This window comes from Mizuhopecten yessoensis, unplaced genomic scaffold (assembly GCF_002113885.1).
Source record: "Mizuhopecten yessoensis strain PY_sf001 unplaced genomic scaffold, ASM211388v2 scaffold716337, whole genome shotgun sequence".
Classification (NCBI taxonomy): domain Eukaryota; kingdom Metazoa; phylum Mollusca; class Bivalvia; order Pectinida; family Pectinidae; genus Mizuhopecten; species Mizuhopecten yessoensis.
The window spans coordinates 256,719-277,933 of record NW_018480066.1 but is presented as its reverse complement, the minus strand read 5'-3'; the positions used below and the strand labels follow the sequence as shown (position 1 = coordinate 277,933).

Here is a 21,215-nt window from a genome sequence, read left to right as displayed (position 1 = left end):
GAAATCACTAATGCCGGCAATGGAAACAATTATAACGCTAATGCAATTTTATATCAAAAATATCGTCTGTTACACTTTACTGATCAACAGGGGTTCGTTACAAATGTCTGAAATACACATATTTTATAGACCTACTGACATATATGTTACAGACCTACTGATATGAGTCACAGCACACATGAACATTTCACACATTTGTAACGAGCCCCTGTGCTCCGTCGCAAGATCACTCACTTCAAACGCTATCAGTTTCACGCGTCTCGCAGCCACTGTTTCCTCAGTTTCTGACGACATGTCAAATAACGAGCCTGTCATACAATCTACAGACTGTAGTCAGATTCCCATATAATCAACAAATAAATTCACATCTGGATTCCTCACAAAATGAGCAAAGAGAAAAGTTCGAATTAACTTCCAAAAATAACCCCCTCATGGAGGGCAAGGTCCGATTTACGGTGTTCACTGTATTTATCCATGCTCTAAATTTGTTCCGGGGAAAAATCGAAACAATTTCAAATCTAACTTTCAGCTCAGAGTTCTATTGATAAACTTAAATCACCCTATAGACATATCATACGCAATTGTATTGATAATGAATTGTGGAATAACATTGAAGTGTTTGTTACTATTGAACGAATTTGTGTGGACTGTCGATAAGGCGGGCATTTTAAATTTTGAATATAAATCATAAGTTAAAAAAGAACATAAGAGGCAGAGAAAACGTAAATATAAGTATTGAACTATTTTTGTATGGTATTTATGATATATTTGAATGACACAACTTTGCAAGCAAACAACTCATAATGCGCTAGCGCGCTTTATGTTGTTTGCTTGCAAAGCTGTGTCATTCAAATAGACCATAAATACCATACAAAAACAGTTCAATGCTTAAATGAATCTATTCATGTTGAGAGCGTGCAGCACGCGAAATTTGTACAGCTTGATACCTTTATACAAATTTGCTACAGTAATGCATTATATCTCCAAATGGTACATTATAGGGTGTGTGATGGTTTGTATTGCCCGTCGAGACGCTATAAAACACGTGCATTTCCTGTCCTGACGTAATAAAACACGTGCATTCGCTATTCGGTAAAATCATATACATGTACTGTACCTAAGACCGTCGAACTTATGTTTAACCGTAGTCTCCACTAAGGCGATGTAAATAGTCCTCAACTACAAAAATGTAGACAATTATGTGCACCTGAATCTAGCTACATTTTTTTACAAATAACTTCAGCCTTTGTTATTAATTATTTAAGTCTGGGCTATCCTCTTCTATGCCTCTTGATCACGTTCACTTCCTTTTTGACCAAACCTGTCATTTCCTCAACATATTCAGCTCCCCGTCTACAGCTATGCAGTCATTTTTAATGTATGTGTCTATTTTGTATTCAGAAGTACACGACCTATAGTTATGTTGGCAGACTTTAAAAAGTTGGGTATATATTACAATAAATTAATTATTAAAACAATCTACACAGGCTCATCACATGTGTCTCTGCTGTTAACGTATCGCTTTGTATTGTATGTACACAGAAGTTTGTTTAGTCGCGCGGTATTAACGGTCAGACGAGAAAAGATCATTCTCAGCCGTTTTAGAAACAAGGTTGCGGAGGAAGAGAGGAGATAGAGCTTCGGATTTCCTGTTTTCCATATGCCAAAAATCGAAACAATCACAATTTGAGATAGAAAACCTTCATTGCATAACAATGTTTGACAGAATGTCTAAATAAATGCAAAACGTGGTCGGACTAAGTATAAACATGGGTCCGACAATCCGACATGTATTTTATATAAACATGGGGCATGCCATCTATGGCGCCTCTAACACATACATGTACACGATACGGAGATTTGACATTTTGATTACAGGGCGCGGTGATAGCTGAAGAATATAATCTCTCGTTGTAGAAACACAGTCTATTCTGTATGTATCACATTGAATCACATCCCGGTAATCTAACTCTACATTATGATGGAGATCGACTATAACTCAGAGGTTCTTGTTGTAATTCTCTAAAGACAAATTATCTATAAAATTACATTTGTACTTGTAGAATCTTAGATCAAAAACACTTGTTTAAGTATTCAAATTGGATGTCTGTAGAGTAAACCTTTCATGATAGAAAATATGTAGGCAATTGTACCGACTTACTTGTCGATATGTAGACAGACGTTCAATCTGTACCGTCTTATCTGTCAATACAGTATGTAGAGAGGTGTACCGTCTTACTTGTCAATATGTAAACAGATGTACAACACCGTCTTACCTAACAATAATAAGACAGATGTGCCGTCTTACTTGTCACTTTGAAGACAGATGTACAATATATATCGCCTAACCATACAATATGTAGACAGATGTACAATATGTACCGTCTAACCATACAATATGAATACAGGTGTACCGTCTAACTTGTCAATTGTAGACAGATGTACAAAATATACCGTCTTACTTATCAATATGAAGAGACTGTAAATACTTATAGATTTATTATCTCAAATGTTGCGGGGGAAATATTTGCATGTAATTGTTTGTGATGGTTCGATTTGAACTGCCCTTTGCTCTGGTTGTCATCAAAGTTCCTGTTGTGCTCGCAGAACATATATGAAATGCATTACGCATATAACGTAAAATATAACTTTGCAGTATACATATCTGTTCCTTTATTTATATGTCTCAGACGTGCACATAGCACGTACGAAATGTCTTACGCGTACGTAAATCTTGTACAAATTGTCTCAGGAGTAGGTCTAACAGGTACAAAACAACAAAGAACAATCGATTATCCATCATTTCATAACGATTTTAATGATAACAAAATAAAAAATACGTAAATAAATAAATTCGTTAAATCAACTTTCAAAACATCCCAATATTCCTCTCTTCCGTCATAGATTCTATCACGTGGTGCATCGAGTTTACACATTCTGTTGGCGTAGTCCCTCGTCTCGCTTCTTATTAGCCTGTATACGCGCGCGCAACATGACTAGATCAAGCATCATTTCCTCGTAGCAGCGGTTCATTCGGCGGAACACACGTGCCATCCTGTGCTTAAATCTGACCAATATGCATGGCTGTTTGTTCAAGTTCACCCACTCGCCGTTAACCAATATGATGGAGGGTCTGCACTGTGGTCTCGAATAACCAGCGGAGGGGCTGCTTGTTGGTTCCTTGGACGAAACTCCAATGAACGTTACCAAACTCTTCTCCGTAGCTGTCTCGACATTTTTCTCCTGTGTAATTTTATCAACAACACTGATCAGGACATCTTCGTTATATATTGTGTCGGAGGACACAAACTGGTCTAGCGCCATGTCGGGTTCTACCCAGGCATCTTTTGGTTTTAGGTCAGTCGTAAAAGGAGTATTACATGTAGTATCTGTCAAAGATAAATGTTTAAAAAACAATTAGAATGTAATCCGTAACATAGATATAGATAGAACTGATATACAAATATCATTTTAAATATTGTCAATAATGTGCATGTACAAATGTATATACAAGTGTACAATATCATGAAAAGCCTGTGCAATTTAGAAATGATATGTAAATTATAAAGAATTTACTTAACGTTCTATGATTTTTTTCTACCCGTTATGAGAAAAATGAAGGAGTATTGATCAGTAAATATTAAACATTAAAGACAACATTTGGGAATGCCCTTACAGTATAGTTCCCTATGTGACTTACCCTTGCTTTGGTCACCCTGCTCGTCGTGACTTGTGTGACGATGAAGATCTAGGACATCTCCGTATGATTGTCCCGTCTGAAATAAAATGTATTTTTACAGTATTTGGTAGCATTTTTATTTCAAAATTTTAATCAATTGTCCCCTTGGATCGCGGTGACAATAACACCAACACGAAATCGTCCTCAAATAAAAATACATCCTATTGTCAAACTTTATTATGTATCGATTGGGCAATATATATAATGTAACTCACCTGATCTCTTAATACATGTATTCTAGTGACACCAGGCTTCTTCGTCTTATTTTCCCAGTCTGCTGTGATACCGGCTTCCTGCGTGACGTCAGTGTCATTGTGATCTAAACAACTGTTCGATTTAGACATGATTCAGGCAAATTTTAGTACTAGATTATATGTCTATGTCTATTTGTGTTATTCCCGCTCACAACAACAAACAACAATCAAACGTCACGTGATTAGCAACGTCACGTGGCTAGCAGCGTCAATTGATAATAACATCACGTGATAAGAACAATACCAAATATCGACGTCATAAAATATGCAACGTGTTATGGTTCTTGTAGACAAATGCGCCGATTAAATTATAGTGGTTTAACATGGGTATTATATAATTACTGATGCATAGATGTAATCTGACAATATACAAAAAAAATATGTACAGAATTCACAATGCTTTGACAATCAGCTCGTAATATTAATATTCATAATCATAATTGTAATTTTGCTATTTTTTCTTTAAAACAATGTCTTTGCGGTTGATTTTTTCATTGATAATCTTTTTCATACTGACATTGTTAAGTTGTCACTAAAACCGGTGGGCGGTTGTTCCACATGGTAACAGTTCTATGCGTGAACAAACGTTTTCTTATATTTAACCGTAAATACTCATTATATATTTTAAAGTTATGACGTCGTTTGTATATCAGCTCTCTTTCTCAGGCACAGACCGGGTAAAACTTATGTCAATCATTAAAATGTTATTTACCTGTTCTGTTACCTGGGAGCCAAACTCATTCTTGACAGTCTAACGGTCACTGTAATTCTGCGTAACACGCATTGAAAAACTGAATAAAATCTAAAGGGCTATGGCGGAACTTTGCCCATATTTCCCTAAGTCGGCATTTATGAAAACGGATTTTTTTTTATTAATGAATAAATAATTTCTAGCAGCGAAAATTCATAGAATAGATGTATATGAATTTTTGAACTGCTGAGATATTAGGTATTGTTAATATGATACTGCAAATATAGCCATATTCACTATATCTATGAAAGTGATGGGGTTTCCCAGACTTAAAAAAACGGTATCAACACTTTCCCATCCGTGGACCAACTTTTGAATAAACTTTTTTATTCCGTGGTGTAATATGCAAAAAAAAAAATCGTATTCCGGAGAAGTGGTCCTCCTTTGGGAAAATGCTCAAAATAATGAAAAACAGTGGTGAGCGAGTTTCTTAAACTGCGACAGGTGTTTCTTGGGTTAAAACAGTTTGTATTCCCATCTTCGTCTCTCTCCGATGTAGCCGAATGTGTAACGAAGTTAACTTGTGACCAGACGAAATGGACGGTGCAAGTTCGAATCCACGTTTAGGTGGTTTTTTTTAATTTAAATATTTAGGCATGTAATCTTTTTCCTTAATTAATTTATACAATATTTTTCAAACCGATGGAACATTTTATTTTATTTTAATGATATACCTATTGACTTATCTTCTATGCAATCATGTCAACAACTCATTGTACACGTGTACAGTACAGCTACGCTTTGTAGATAAGACATCATTTAAAAAAATATTTATGAATTGTTTTACCCTCCAATTGACACGAGTGAATTTATCTATCTGATTTAACCCAACAAATGATGCTAAAATACCAAATGAATGTGAGATTGTTGCGTCAGAATAAAAAAAGGCCAAGGTAATAAAAATGAACTGTTATGATCGCAAATAATTTCCGAAAATACGGGAAAATTCATCGTTGAGGACAGTCTCATTTGTTTGAAATGCAGGAAGACTGTAGCACAAATGGAAAGTAAGGGTCGCAATACACATGTAAGAAATTCTATTCGAAAATGATGTATATCATTTTTGCCATTCATATGTGCAGGAAAAACAAAATCAAGATGCGTATTTTGTAAGAAAGCACGACGCAGGCAGTATTAATGGAAATTAAATCCTTTCAAAAACTTGTTGGTAATGATTGTACGATCTTGTGTTAAATACAGCATATTATTTATTTTAAATTCATGAAAATAATGCAAAAATAAGCATTTTGAGTCTTTATCGTGAAACGCATGTATCAATAGCCATGGCCTTGAATTCGGCTGTTTACAATAATCTATTATTAGACACAGGATTCCGATAGAGCTAAACTACCTGTATAAAAATACCTGAGGACGCGTCATGACAGTACGCGGTGGCACCCGCGAACTCGCGGACACAACTTTGGGGAAATAGGCATAGCAACCCGCCATAGCTCTTTATATGATGAGAAATTTGTACATACGAGCCTTCTGGATTTTTGCATTCCGTAATATTGATTGACCGAATGTACCAAATCGCACATTTGTGCGGAAAGAAGCGCACAACGTGCCGAACGATTATTAAATCGCACAGTTTTGCGCACCATATGTGGACGGTTGTTCATTTATCAATGACTTTGATACGCTTAAGTACTGTCGATCTCTCATCCATAAAACCAAATTGAGGTTGCTGAAGAAATTGTTATTTCTCATATGACTCATCGATTCATCCCTGATTGTTGATTCTAGTATTTTACACCCAACGCTAGTCAGACTAACTGGCTATGATTCGAAGCCTCCTTCCAGACTTGCACAATTTAAATCTCCGTGTAATTCTCAGTATCAATAGATGTTTATATATAATGATAAGGCACGGCATATACAATCGGAAGTCTCTTTTAGAACTTTGGCATAGATCATATCCGGTTCTGGTGATTTTGATTTTGTTTTTTAGTTTTTCTACTTCTTCTCTACGACTTCCGGGGTTATCTTCTGGGTAGAAATTAGACCGACACCTCCCTTCTAATTCTGACACTGTCTGATCATGATCTTTTGTGAAAACTGTCTGAAAAAAATCAGCGAGTACATTGTTTGATTCGAAATATTTGCTTTCGTGGTTTATTTTGATTTTGAGTAATGCTAGACCTTTTTTGGATTTTCCTTTAATTGTTGTGCTGTTTTCGTCTCAAAGAGTTTTATCGCCTTCCTTGGAAGTGTCCTTACTTGACTTCTCGATATTCGGCTCACATTTTATCAATCTTGGTACTTGGAGATCGGTTCGTAACCTAGCCTTTCTTTTGATTTCGGAAAAAGTCTTTTTATCGAGCGTTTTTGTTTTCACTATCATTCGGTTTTCGTGGAGGCTTCACATGCTGTTTTGGAAATTTTCTTTCATATTTTTTTTCCAATAATTCTTAAAAATCGTCCATCGTTTCTCAACATCCTTCTAGCATTCTAAAAAAACAATGTTGTAACATGCAATTTATATTCTATTTGACTACGAAGCGATTATGGAAATAAAACCAGCAATGCCATTTAAAAGAAAAGAAGATAGATATGCCATACACCTGATTATGTTATACACTTTGTAACTACCCCATTATGATGTCTACAGAAATTTACATGTATTGATAATTTTAACATTATTTTCAAACTTTTCCTTTTGTATCACGGAATCTTTTAAATTTCACTAAACATCACAACTAAATTTTGACATTTTGTTTAATGCTATAATAGAAAAATCGGTTTAGTTTTACGTACGGTCATACATGTACAAATACTTTTGTTTCAAAAATCAGCAAATATTGTACATGTATTTATTTTGTAACTAGGGAAAATTAATGTAATCTTTATATGTATGTATTCATCATCCATTCTAAAAGATCTGACTAAGTTCTATTCCTCTCCTTCTATTCTTAATGGCACGGGCATCTATAATCTATACGCCCCCCCCCCCCCCCCNCCCCCCCCCCCCCCCCCCCCTCGTCTTCTTTTACTCACATTTCAAATATCCCTGGAACTATGTTTAAAAGTAAATTACTGTTTTAAGTGTTTATATTTCTTTCAATATAATTCAGTAACTATGCCATCATGCCTTAATTTAATGAGATAAATTCTCGGAAACGGATTTATATAAGTTATTTCAGCTTGTTTCCGGATCCAATTCCTCTGTACTTGTATGCTTGTCATGCAACTTAATGTGGAATGAAATAAAGTTTATATTAACACTTCCACGTGCACAATCTACAAGTGTATCGCATACATGTTATGGCAAGAAATAATGATGTCAGTTTAATGGAATTACATGTATCAAGTTATTCTTATTTTAAGTTCGATTTGAGCAGTGTCAAACTGTCAATTAATTCCGGTCTAACTACATGTATGTCAACCTGTTGTGCAGCAAAGTCCCGTACATTATATCACACTAATCCTGGGTTTTCCTAAACATGTACAATTCTGTATGTATCATTGTACATTAGTGGTATGTAATAAGTACGAAGTACCATACATGTGTTTATCTCACTTCACAAATTGCACGCGTGGACATACAATGTACGAGTGGTTTGTCCCGAGTGATCCTGATTGGTTTATCCCGAGTGTCTGAAATTGATCCATTCGAACAATAAACGAGTGCAATTTGAGACGTCTACACTTACGGTCATGCATGGAACATGGACACATATATGTGGTTTTCCTGTTATTACATGTCTGAAATTGTTCTTTAAATGAAGTTGACATTTTCTACGGAACGTTGTTCATTTGTCCCCACCCTATTGTTCAATTTGCTTCACGAAAAATTTAAACCGAACATTTGCGACAAAACGACGTCAAAACAGAACTGATAATTATGTAACTTTACCGTAGCCTAAAATGGCGCGAAAATGTTCGGGACCCACTCATAATTCAATTTGTCCCCGGTCATATTTCCCATCGCAATCATGGGTGTTCGTCGGTTATCACACTGTAATCATGCTAAGGAATGAAAGTTATTGATATAGATCTACACGTTTAAACAGTTGATATTTTAATGTACGTACCTGTACGTTTGAACCTGAAATGATATGACAGCTCGAGGTTCCCTACCTTGGAGGAAGGATGAGAATCTCCTCTAAGGGTCCAAATGTCTAGCCTCTATATGATTCTTTTTCCCCCGATTTTCATTATCAAACCAAAAGGAATAAAAACCACGACATGTAGTTTGTAAATACATGATGATTGTTTTATGGTAAAATGTATGTTTTGTAAATTTAACTTCTTAAAAAAGATAGAAAAAAAATGTCATATTGTCGTTAGTAAGTTTGTACGGTACACACGTGTGTAACTTCATCAATTATTGTGTTTATTGTTTGTGCTTGTTATCCACTGAGTGGAAGACACGACTCTTTTCCTGCCCGAAAATCTAAACGTTTTCTGCCCAAAGGGAGATAATCAGATATCAGACAATGCTATTTGCGGTTTTCATGAATTCAAGTTTGCAGTTCTGTAGAAAGTTCATATTTCAAAATGTTGTAATGATGTAAACGTTGACAGGCAGGGCGTTTCCTCTTTGTTAATGTCGGTTGAGCTGAACTTTACGTAGAACCCAATACACGACCCAAATGTTTACGCTAACCATTCCATCACAAAAGAGCCATAAATTGGAAACACCGTCGGGAATACAGGTCGCCTAATTTCTGTCAGCCTTCGTTGCTTAGCCTGGAATTAACACTAACTATTGTAATGGTAGCTAAAGAGAGCTGAGGGTACATACGACGGGGGTAAAAACAGCTTACTTAATGTTATCTAACCAATTGATGGAGTTATTCGCCATGAGTTCTGCCTAAGTGGATGTGACGTGGTGCGCTAAACACCACTCAGGGAGGCAAATTGTACATGTGACGTCACACAGTCGTGGTGCCCCCGGCCCCTTTTAACGTTACCCTTTTTCCTTATTTTACATTCAAGAACGTCTACTCACCTGGTTGTCGTTTAATAAGAAGTGTTTGGCTAGGACGATGCGTATTAAGGTTTCAAAGGCCCCCTTTTAGATGCTGTAGTCACCAAAAATTTCAACCCCATGATAAATCATTTTCAAAGACCTCAAATTACGAATCGGAGCTTATATATGTAATTTCAATATATTGAACTTGTACATTGGCTTTAAAAAAATACATAGCCATGGTAACGTAGTCGAAAATAAGGCTTAAGACTGACGTTCACATAAGAATAGTTCATCGGACTTATAACATGTCAATCTCTTTTGCGACACAAATGAGTGCTAAGAAATGACATACAATTTAAAGTTATTTTTAATCCTATGGCATGCGGAGCTCTATTTCTCATCTTCTAGCTGTTGAGAGGAAGCCAAGCGAAGCCACTAAAATCATAATAAATCCCCTGGTAATATATTTTAGTAGATTATAGATAAGAAAACAAAAGATAAGTAACCTAAATCAATAAATGAACATTTGCTGATGTTCCATTTGAAAGCATTCTGTGGTGTTATGAATGCGCTAGACATGTTATAAATATTGAAACTGGAAAGTACGATAATGTTTATAACATATCTAGCATGACCTAGATATATAAATGACCTAGGTATATATACAAACGAACTTTAAAGAACATGTCATTCCGTAGTATTCAGTTGGGTCGCAAAAGAGGTTGACATGTTATAAGTCCGGTGAGCTATTTTTATGAAGACAGCAGCCTTAATGCTTTAATATTTACATTTGCATGGCATTGTCACTATATAGCCTCTTTGAAAGCTTTGTCGTTGATGGGACTTAAATTACCATGCAGCACGAAACATTATTATTAGCGTATTAATACAACACTAACCGGAACTACAATATTCAATGTAAATAAACATGACGGCTGCTGAAATATCGCTGGGCATTGTGAGACTTGACAATGTCATTGTAATTTTATGTGCAAAATAAAAAATAAAATAAAAAATACTTTTATAACAACAAAAAGAAGACCAAGGTCTGCAATATCGTACAAAATGCACATCGGTTGAAATCACCAATGCCGGCAATGGAAACAATTTTAACAATCATGCAATTTATCAGAAATATCGTCTGTTACACTGCACTGATCAACAGGGGTTCGTTACAAATGTCTGAAATACACATATTCTATAGACCTACTGATACATATGTTACAGGCCTACTGATATGAGTCACAGCACACATAAACATTTCAGACATTTGTAACGAGCCCCTGTGCTCCGTCGCAAGCTCACTCACTTCAAACGCTATCAGTTTCACGCGTCTAGCAGCCACGGTTTCCTCAGTTTCTGACGACATGTCAAATAACGAGCCTGTTATAGAATCTACCGACTGTAGTCAGATTCCTATACAATCAACAAATAAATTCACATCTGGATTCTTCAGAAAATGAGCGAAGGGAAAAGTTCGAATTAACTTCCAAAAATAACCCCCTCGTGGAGGGAAAGGTAGGGTGTACGATGTACACCGTATCTAACCATGCGCGAAATTTGTTCCGGGGAAAAACGGAAACAATTTCAAATCTAACTTTCCGCTCAGAGTTCTATTGATAAACTTAAATCACACTAAAGACATAGCATACGCAATTGTATTGATACTGAATTGCGGAATAAAATTTAAGTGTTTGTTAAAATTTCAAAGTAATACTTTGTTTGCCAATCAGCACGCGACAACACGCTGTTCCAACTATTGAACGAATTTGTGTGGACTGTCGATAAGGCGGGAATTTTAAATTTTAAATATAAATTGTAAGTTAAAAAAGAACATAAGAGGCAGAGAAAACATAAATATAAGTATTGAACTGTTTTTGTATGGTATTTATGATCTATTTGAATGACACAGCTTTGCAAGCAAACAAATCATAATGCGCGCTACAATGCTTAATTATTGACAACGTTAACCTGGTTATGTACATTTCTAATAGCTTACATGTATGTACAAGTTCAATATATATATATATATATTCCGATCTGCAATAAGGGTTTGTGAGTATGACTTACCAGGGGGTTGGAATTCGGGTTGACTTTTACATCTTTTAGGGGGTATGTTGAACCTCAAGATACAATGTACAGTGTACATACAGGATTCCATGTGTGTGGATGTGCCCTCTACTTTCTAGATCTAGCGTCTGGTCTTCACCGTGGAACAGAACGTTGCCAAAAAGCGTCATTTTGAGGAAGACATCGAAACAAGGAAGTAAACATTAAAACAATATGCAAACAAAATAATATTAATAAGAATTATAAACAAAGCAGTTACCATGGTATCCAGTGTCCATGAAATCTAGTTACCCCGGAAACCTGTTTTCTACAGAACACTGAAGGCATATACTGATAGTACATGTACATGTACCTGCATGTAGCATATCATAAGGTCACGCACGTAGTTGACCGTAGTTCATGTGAACGTAGTTGACCGTAGTGCCACTACGGTCAACTATGTTGAGGTAGGTTCAAAATTGGCAAAAAAAAAAAGAAAAAAAAAAAAGAAGGAAGAACTACGTGTAAACACGGCCAACTACGTTGAACAACGAGCAAAATGGATAAGGTTTACTATAGGGTCGCACTACGTCTTACTACGGGCAACTACGTTAAAGTATGGTCAAGTAGGGTCAATTACGGCCAACTACGGTCAACTATGTTCAAACTACGGACACAGTAGTGTATTGGCATCCAAACACACCCTAGACATATTTTGAACATGTTGAACATATTTGGGCTAACCACGGTCATTCGCAAAATCATAATAAATAATAATAATTCGAGGTTTTTATATATCGCTTTATCACAACCTATAGTTTGTAGGTCGACTCAAAGCGGTTATAAAATTGTTCTCTGGGGTTAAAAGGCCTTTGCAACAAGTCAATATCTTTCTCAACTCTCTGGGGATCAACCATCCTCGATATACAGGGGTTTCACTCACTTTCGCTCTCTGCACGAAAGTGAGCGTAACCCGTGGATATCGAGGATGGGAAGCATACAGCCAGTGGTGCCAACTCAGCGCTCACAGCTAGCATTATACAAGTCTAGCACTGCCCAACCACGTATTCATTTACTGCTGAGTAGACTGGAACAAGCGGAATAATAGAATCCATCCCAGATGTGAGGTATGGAGTAATAGAATCCATCCCTGATGTGAGGTATGGAATAATAGATTCCATCCCTGATGTGAGGTATGGAGTAATAGAATCCATCCCTGATGTGAGGTATTGCTTAATAGGATCCATCCCTGATGTGAGGTATGGATAAGGTTATTCAAACCCAAGGGATAAAATATTGAGGAGGAGACCCGAGGCTTTGCCGAGGGTAATTTGCTTAATATTTTATCGCGAGGGTTTGAATAATCTTATCCTTACCTCACATCAGGGATGGATTCTATTTCTTGCTTATTACCTAAAACCCGTAAAAACAGCTGCTCTTCTTGTAAAGTTGTAAACTGTCCGCACATTTCTCATTTGCATATGAAGCCCAGATGGCAATTGTTAGTGACGTCAATGACCCTGACTGACCCCAAAACGTCATAAAATGACGTCACTACCAATAGCGTGATACCGAAAGGTCACTATAATCCCCCCGCCAGCCTGTGCGGATAGAATTTTCCAGCACCGCCGGAAATACGGATATCTCGGTCTAGTATGCAAGAAAATGTTATTCAAACCCGAGGGATGAAATATTGAGCGGGAGACCCGCGGATTTGCCGAGGGTCTTATGATCAATATTTTTATCACGAGGGTTTGAATTGATTGATTATATTTCTTGCTAATTACCTATAACCCGTAAAAACAGCGGCTCTTCTAGTAAAGTTGTTAACTGTCCGCTTTTTTCCAATTTGCATATGAAGCCCGGATGGCAATTATTAATGACGTCAATGACCCTGACTGACAACAAAACGTCATCAAATGACGTCATGAACAATAGCATGACCCCGAAAAGTCACTATAATCCCCCGCCAGTCTGCGCGTGAAAGCGATCCAGACCCGTGGGCCGAATAGAATTTTCCAGCACCGCCGGAAATGCGGATATATCGGTCTAATATGATAGAATAAAGTATCTTGCTTAAAGATACAACACAGTGCCGTGCCATGAGAGGGCGATATAGCATATTTTCACCCCAAGGAAGCATTGTTGACCTTCGCCTCGGTCAACAATGCTTCCTTGGGGTGAAAATATGCAATATCGCCCTCTCATGAATGTGATATTTATATATTATTAAGGTCACCTACGGTCTACTATAGTCAACTACGGTCATCCCCCACTACGATAAACTACGTGCGTGACCGTAAGATGTGACCGTGGCTTAAAGTGTAACACACTAACATCCAATAGCCTAGACTAGCATCGTATACACAAAGCTGGGCCTCTGTCTGTAACGGGTTTTTAATGTTCGTGAGTTGTATCTGGAGAGTATTTGAACTTAACAAAACGTGCACTTTGCTCTTTTGCACTGCTGCATTTTCTGTAAAAAAAGCATCTACGAGAAACATAAATTTACGATAAATGTTATTTAGAGTCGGTGGGTATATAACAAAATAACATAAGCTCTGAAGAGCTTTTGACCGATATATACATATACACATACATATACATGGTATATAAAATGCAATACATTAAGACATCAACTACTAATATCACACACATATTGTTCATATATTACTTTGATAATAGGTATAGTGTTTCACAACACTCAAAGTCCATATGGATACCATATATCAATAAATTGAATTTAATTCCCATATCCCTCTAGAACATGTTAATAAAAGATCACTGATTTTCCAGATTGTCTATAAATAAACGACTAAAATCGACATTTAATGGAGTTTTATTACTTGGACCAACTCTCTGTGGATTAAACATAGCAAATTCAATGTTGTATACGACGTGTTTATTGACTTTCCAGCTTATTTATACGATGGGGGTAGTTGCTTGAGAAGTCATTATAAAGTAATCTGAGTGCCCTATATTTACAAGATGTGATTTATTTATAAAATTAATGAAATCAGAATCGTGTTACAAAACTTTAAACTACATTAATTTTAGATACACCGTCTAATTGGATGGCTATGGGTATTAGGCCTTAACAAGATCAACCAGTCAGGTGAAATAAATGGAATTCACTTATCACAAATAAAAATACAAATGTCCGTAACCATTGAAATCACCACTAACGTGGGGTTTGACATGTTTTGAGTAGGTGCCACTGACGACATCAAGCACGAAAATCATACCTTCTAAAAACTGTTCGCGTGATCTAACACTAATATTAAATAAGTGACTTTAACGAGAGGACAATGCATATATATCAGGGTTAAATCCGAGCTAGACTATTATCGACACTTCAGCACGTTAAACAATCTTCCTTGCCAGCTACGCTGTCCTCATTAACCTATATAGAATAGTAATTTTACGAAAACATGTTTAAGTACCACTTTTTTTCGTCACAGAAATTGGGCTACATTAATGTTATACATGGAGCAGTGTTAATCGGTTTAATTCCCATATCCCTCTAGAACATGTTAATAAAAGATCACTGATTTTCCAGGTTGTCTATAAATAAACGACTAAAATCGCCATTTAATGGAGTTTTATTACTTGGACCAACTCTCTGTGGATTAAACATAGCAAAATCAATGTTGTATACGACGTGTTTATTGACTTTCCAGCTTATTTATACGATGGGGGTAATCTTTGACGGTTACTTTATAAATGGGTATCCTCCGACACTGTGTACAAGCAGGCGCGGTAAAATTTGACGGTAGGTTCCCGAGATATATTGGCCTTCGATTCCTCGTCAGGTCCTGTACAGCCACTCCGCCTACAACAGGTCACTAGTTATAGAGATGGTCTTATGTTCGTACCTACACAATGCTTTGATGTATATGATGTACGTACTTGAACTATCAAACGTTTCACGCCCTATACGGTTGTCAGGGATATCTTAGATGGTGTACTACACGTTAACACCAAGACTTCCCCTCCCCATTTCTACGTTCCAGGGCGCAATCTAATCAGGAATTTAATTGGAATCCAAAAGCGGAGTTACTCGCCATTTTAAACACTGTATCATGTATACTATTGATCTACCTTAAAGGGCCAGCCATTTAGGTTTTTCGGTCTTTCTTTTTCTAAATCATGATCGGTAGAAAGACATACCGTCGACTCTGTGGATAAAGCGTGATTCTCCAACAGATGGGATTCAGAAACGACAAGCCGTTTGTTTGGTAAATATTAACGTAGTCTATATGAGAATAAAGCTGCCCAAATGTCCCTTTGGGGAAAACAAATGTTTGATGGTATATATATTTAAACATCATACTGCGTTATTAAGAGCCGCCACGTGTCGTCTGCACGTTAAAGCTCACTTAGTGAATACGTTCAGCCATTTGGAAAACTACCTAAAAACTTACAAGTATCTTTGTTTTGGCCATATTTGACATTTTTTCTACTTGAAACTGAGAGGAAAGTTCCACTGGGGTGACACCCGATATGTTTAACGTTGCTGCTGGGTTATAAAGGAAAACTTGTCCAATTATTTCCAATATGAAAAGCACGTATCGACTACCAAGCACACTACTACGGAAATTGTCGGTACATCTGTGTGGAAATTTGATGGAACGGCAGACTTATCACAGAACAATTATCTATGATAAAGCACGCATTTTTTTTAGATTTCTGAATGGTATTCACGCATGTCGCTGACCTTTACTGTTTTTAAAGTACATGTTTATTTGTAGACACACATGTACCGACTAACCGCTACTTTTACACGTATAAGATAACTGTGTACCTCGGTTTTGACCTATGCTGTCTCTTCTTCTCCAATATGGCATTTCCGATTATATTTTCAATATATTTACATTCTTTATGCTTGTACCCATTGGCGAATATGACATTCATTTGTGCATAACGATACACTTTAATGAGGTAGCACAGGACGTAATTGGTACACGTCCACCGTGAAGATACTCATATCCGACTTGTGTAAATTCTACAAATTAAATTTTGAAAATGGAACTATATTCTGTTTGTTATGTTGTCATGCTGTTGCTAGGAACCCCAACGAAAGTTTTACATTTTCCCACGATTCATGGAATATGTACAGAAATCCAATGTTGTTATGACCTCATGAATGTTAAAAAAATAAATTCCATTCCTTAAATAAATACACTATTCAATTTTAACCTGCATCAATCTTGAATTGGTACATTCGTAAAACAATTACATGCATTTTAGGTTTTGATCTAGGCTCTTCATGAACAATCATGTTGTTCATATCACGTGACGCTGCTAACCATGTGACGTTGCTAATCACGTGACGTATGCTTGTTGTGTGTTGTTGTAGGCGGGAAAAACACAAACAGATGTAGACATATAATCTATAACAAACATTTCACTGAATAATGTCTAAATCGGACAGTTGTTTAGATCACATTACATGTAACACTAACGTCACACGGGAAGCCGGTATCACAGCAGACTCGGTAAATAAGACGAAGCCTATTGTCGCTAGGATATTAACGAATCAGGTAAGCTTCACGTGATGTTATGTCGAAACAATACAAGATCACCTTTGATAATAGAATGTACGATCTAATAGTTTTCTTAAAAATGAAAACAGGGAAATACAAGTGTTGCAGATTTTAATTGTACATAGGATCACGGTCGCGCTAGAGGGTATTTCCCTTTAGCTCAGTGGTAGAGCGTCCGACTAGGAACCTAGAGGTCGAGGGTTCAATCCCCAGTTGAAGCACACTATTCTTTTTCATGTTACACAAGAAAGCATAACCAAAATAAATTTTATTTCAGACGGAACAATCATACGGAGATGTCTTTAATCGTCGGAACACAAGTCACGACGAACAGGGGGACCAAACCAATGGTAAGTCCAATAATAAGGTATTGTGGTATATCTGAAATACTCCCTTAAGACGTTTATTATTTGTATTGTTCCAGAGCCTTGTCATACTGTAAAATACATTGCATTAACACGGTCTGATGCATATAAATACATATTTATTACTATTGACAATACATAAAATTACCTCAAGTTAACTGCGTCTCATTATATACATGAATATACATGTACACTGTATATACACTTAAATAAAAAAAATCATAAAGCTTGCCGAATGTCTCTCAATTGTTTTTAAAACATTTATCTTTGACAGGCACTACATGTATAACTCCTTTTACAACTGACCTAAAACCAAAAGATACCTGGGTTGAACCCGACATGGCGCTAGACCAGTGTGTGTCCTCCGATACAATATATAACGAAGATGTCGTGATCAGTGTTGTTGATAAAATTACACAGGAGGAAAATGTCGAGACAGCCACTTTGAAGAGTTTGGTAACGTACATTGGAGTTTCGTCCAAGAAACCAACAAGCAGCCCCTCCGCTGGTTATTCGAGACAACAGTACAGACCCTCCATCATATTGGTTAACGGTGAATAGGTGAACTTGAACAAACAGCCCTGCATATTGATCAGATTTAAGCACAGGATGGCACGTGTGTTCCTTCGATTGAACCGCTGGTACGAGGAAGTTATGCTTGATCTGGTCATGTTGCACGCGCAGAGACAAGCCAATAAGAAAAGAGAAAAGGGACTACGTCAGCAAAATGTGTAGCCGCGACGCACCATGTGACCAGTCGTACAACAAATCAGGTGAAAGAGCAATATCGGAATTGCCAATATAGGACCACATCAAATATTTCGAGAGTTGATTTTATTTTATTTATTTTATTCTTAATACAGTTTTTTGAAGTTATACGCAATCTTTGTGCGTCGTTGTTTTTGTACATGTATCTGGTATCCATACTGCCCAGACACTAAGTATATGTTGTACATCATAACTGCCACAAACTGTTGAAGAGATACAACTTGTTTGAAATGAAGATTTTGAAATATTCATTTTTTGATATATAAAGAACGCAAACATTTGATTAAGGAGCACTTAAAACATGAAGGACTTATCAGTTGGTTATTTAGGGAGATATGGAGGCTTAGAAAACTCAGTAGTTGTACTGGAACACGGGATCGCAAATGGAACCGTTTACATCCTACAGGCGCCTGAGGTTGCTTCATCTGTACCTTTCGCAAGTCTGAAAAACAAATTATGCAAATTAATCCATATTGATATTCATTTTCTCTCGACACTACCCTTCAATTAGTTTCTGCTTACTTTCTTTAGGACCGATAGCGTCATCAATGCTGTTTTTCTTATGCAAGCTTCACTCCAATAAAAAATTGAATTGATTATTTCACACAACTTTTTGCCTGCATGATGTACATGTTTCCCGACAATTATGTTTTGCCCGCCTTTAATATATACTTATATTCAAGCATTAAGCCGTCAGATCCAATCTCCTGACAGATTATCTCTGGCGTGGTCTCATAATTTACTTTTATGATGACGTCAAATGAAGCCTTTTGTCCCTATAAAATGCTGTATTTCAAGCCTGGGGGCTCAATCACAACCAAAACCAGCTCTGCATCACACACACGAGTTACATTGTATCTTAATATACATGTACACGGTACAAGGTACATGGTTACTAAAAGTAAAGTGGCCTGAAGATACCTCTTCACTCTGTATGATGTATTGCATTCTACTGTACTAAACTGTAACAAATTTTAAGGAAGAGTTATTCAAATTACGCTCCTTACTAACAGATTCTTCAACATATGTTCAAATAGAAAAAATCTTTACACTTCTTTTGGAGAAAAAAAACATGTATTTTAAGAGTCACAGCCACCAAAATGCTGCACGTCTCATGTTGTTCTAGTTAATCATGAATATTTAGGTAAATTGAGAAAATCATGTATACTCCCAATGACATACACAGTACATCTATATACAATGCTAATGAAAAGTTATTTCTGTACGTAGAGAGAATTATGTACTTGGGGTGGTTTCTGTTACGAGTGTGATAAATATATGGAACGTCACTTTTTTCTGGGTGAGTGATTACTTTATCTCTGTAAGGAATGTGATTTATGTAAGGCGTGCCGCATCGTTTATGCGTGCTTCGACCGTCCAGAATTCGCCTTCTGAAAATAGTCGAGAATCTTGATCTTTAAGCCACATTAGCAGAACTTTCAAACTCCATAAATAAATTATTAGTCCATTTTTGACATAGAAGAAAAGGGTTTTCTTCAATTTACAATATATGTACCATAACGCAAGAACAAATCCCTGTTATGAAGTGTTTTGTACTGCCGTTACATTCAAGAATTTGCCTGCTTGGATTTAGGAGCTTATATCGGGTTCAAATCCTCCATGTACTCTTATTCCTTTGCTGATAAGATTCGAGCTTTATTTCTGAGTTAAACCGTACAGTTCACAAATGATTTGTGGTGTCACGGTAGTACGTTGTCGTAAAAGTCACCGTAAACCAAGGATACAATCCTGGCCCGGCTCCGATTGGCAGACTAGGGTGTCATGACAACCATTAACATCATCCCAGACACTGTAAGGAAGTGTTAAGCCTATGTCTGAACCAGATTGTTAAGACAAAATGTGTCGTTTTGTTCACTTCTATATCATGAACACAAATAAATAGGTAGCTGTTTATGGTCAACAATCACAGGGCCAGCCGATCCTTTCCGAGTACATAACCTAACGTTGTGTTTTGTATCTTGCATCAATTGTAGAAGTTTGTCAAAATTCAGCTTGGATATTAGTTTAAACAGGAAATGGGAAGTACACTTGTTTTATAGATTACCGAGGTATTCAAATAAATATACACTGTACCAACCTTGTCTATGGTCAATTACACATGTATGTGTTTGCCACTTTGTTTGGGTTATAAACAGCAGAACGAGTGATACACGTGTTTCCTTTTAAATGTGTGGTATAAAACCTTAGCGTGGATTGAAAAATGACGTCACAATGTTTGAATTTAATGCTTGGAGTGACATTGCATTGTGACATCAAGATTTGTTGAAATTCCTTTTCGGTCACAAACTGCAATAATGCCGCAGTCATTATATCCTTTTCAGGTTCATATCGGATTCTAGCCACCTTCACAAAAAGTCCATAAATGTAAATTGTATCATAGTACAAGTAATCACACAATGTTTATTTTTGCATGGTTTGGCTCAGTAGATGATTTAAACTTTAAACTACAATGTATTTCCCATTATAGCAGATTTTTATAAAACTCGCTTATTTTCGCTTCATATAAAAACCATATGAAGTTGACTTGTTTTAAAACCTCTATATACACGTACTGAAACATCACCTTTGTAAATACATTTGAAAGAAAATAGTTGAGTTTTATTCGTATCATCAGCATTTCTGACTCTATCAAAATAGATAAACATGTATAACGATCTTAGATAGCAAATGTGATAATTGTCCACAATACATTTTTCACATTAGATACGACGTCATCAAATTATATGTTAATCAATAATTTGAAGACTCTATAATAATTCCACTTCAATACCACGGTATGAAAAATATGGTCGATCTCTGTGTCC

General features: G+C 36.5%; 2 protein-coding genes across 4 annotated transcripts in view; one reads left to right on the top strand and one right to left on the bottom strand.

Annotated features, from left to right (window-relative positions):
- LOC110443292 overlaps positions 1-18,498 on the top strand; it is a 40,328-nt gene extending 21,830 nt beyond the window's left edge. Inside the window, exons 1-3 of one of the 3 annotated variants that reach the window (XM_021487433.1) lie at positions 17,049-17,254; positions 17,535-17,607; positions 18,043-18,498. In XM_021487433.1, coding sequence (XP_021343108.1) covers positions 17,129-17,254; positions 17,535-17,607; positions 18,043-18,173 — 330 coding nt within the window. In that variant the 5' untranslated portion in view covers positions 17,049-17,128 and the 3' untranslated portion in view covers positions 18,174-18,498. Of the gene's footprint in view, positions 1-17,048; positions 17,255-17,534; positions 17,608-17,896 lie in introns of those variants that run through there. The other 2 variants (XM_021487431.1, XM_021487432.1) reach the window with 2 other exon arrangements.
- Positions 2,805-4,163, bottom strand: LOC110443291. The gene is made up of 3 exons (XM_021487430.1): positions 3,955-4,163; positions 3,701-3,776; positions 2,805-3,389 (listed from the first exon to the last, which is right to left on the bottom strand). Exons 1-3 carry the CDS (start codon positions 4,081-4,083, stop codon positions 2,929-2,931), a joined length of 666 nt encoding a protein of 221 aa, XP_021343105.1. The 5' UTR covers positions 4,084-4,163; the 3' UTR covers positions 2,805-2,928.
- Positions 18,499-21,215: the final 2,717 nt, after the last annotated feature.

Coding starts and splice junctions, on each gene's coding strand:
- LOC110443291 (XM_021487430.1), bottom strand. CDS start 4,083: ATGTCTAAATCGAACAGTTGTTTAGATCACAATGACACTGACGTCACG. Junction 3,777..3,954: donor TACATGTATTAAGAGATCAG/GTGAGTTACATT, acceptor ATTTTATTTCAG/ACGGGACAATCATACGGAGA. Junction 3,390..3,700: donor GCAGGGTGACCAAAGCAAGG/GTAAGTCACATA, acceptor TATCTTTGACAG/ATACTACATGTAATACTCCT.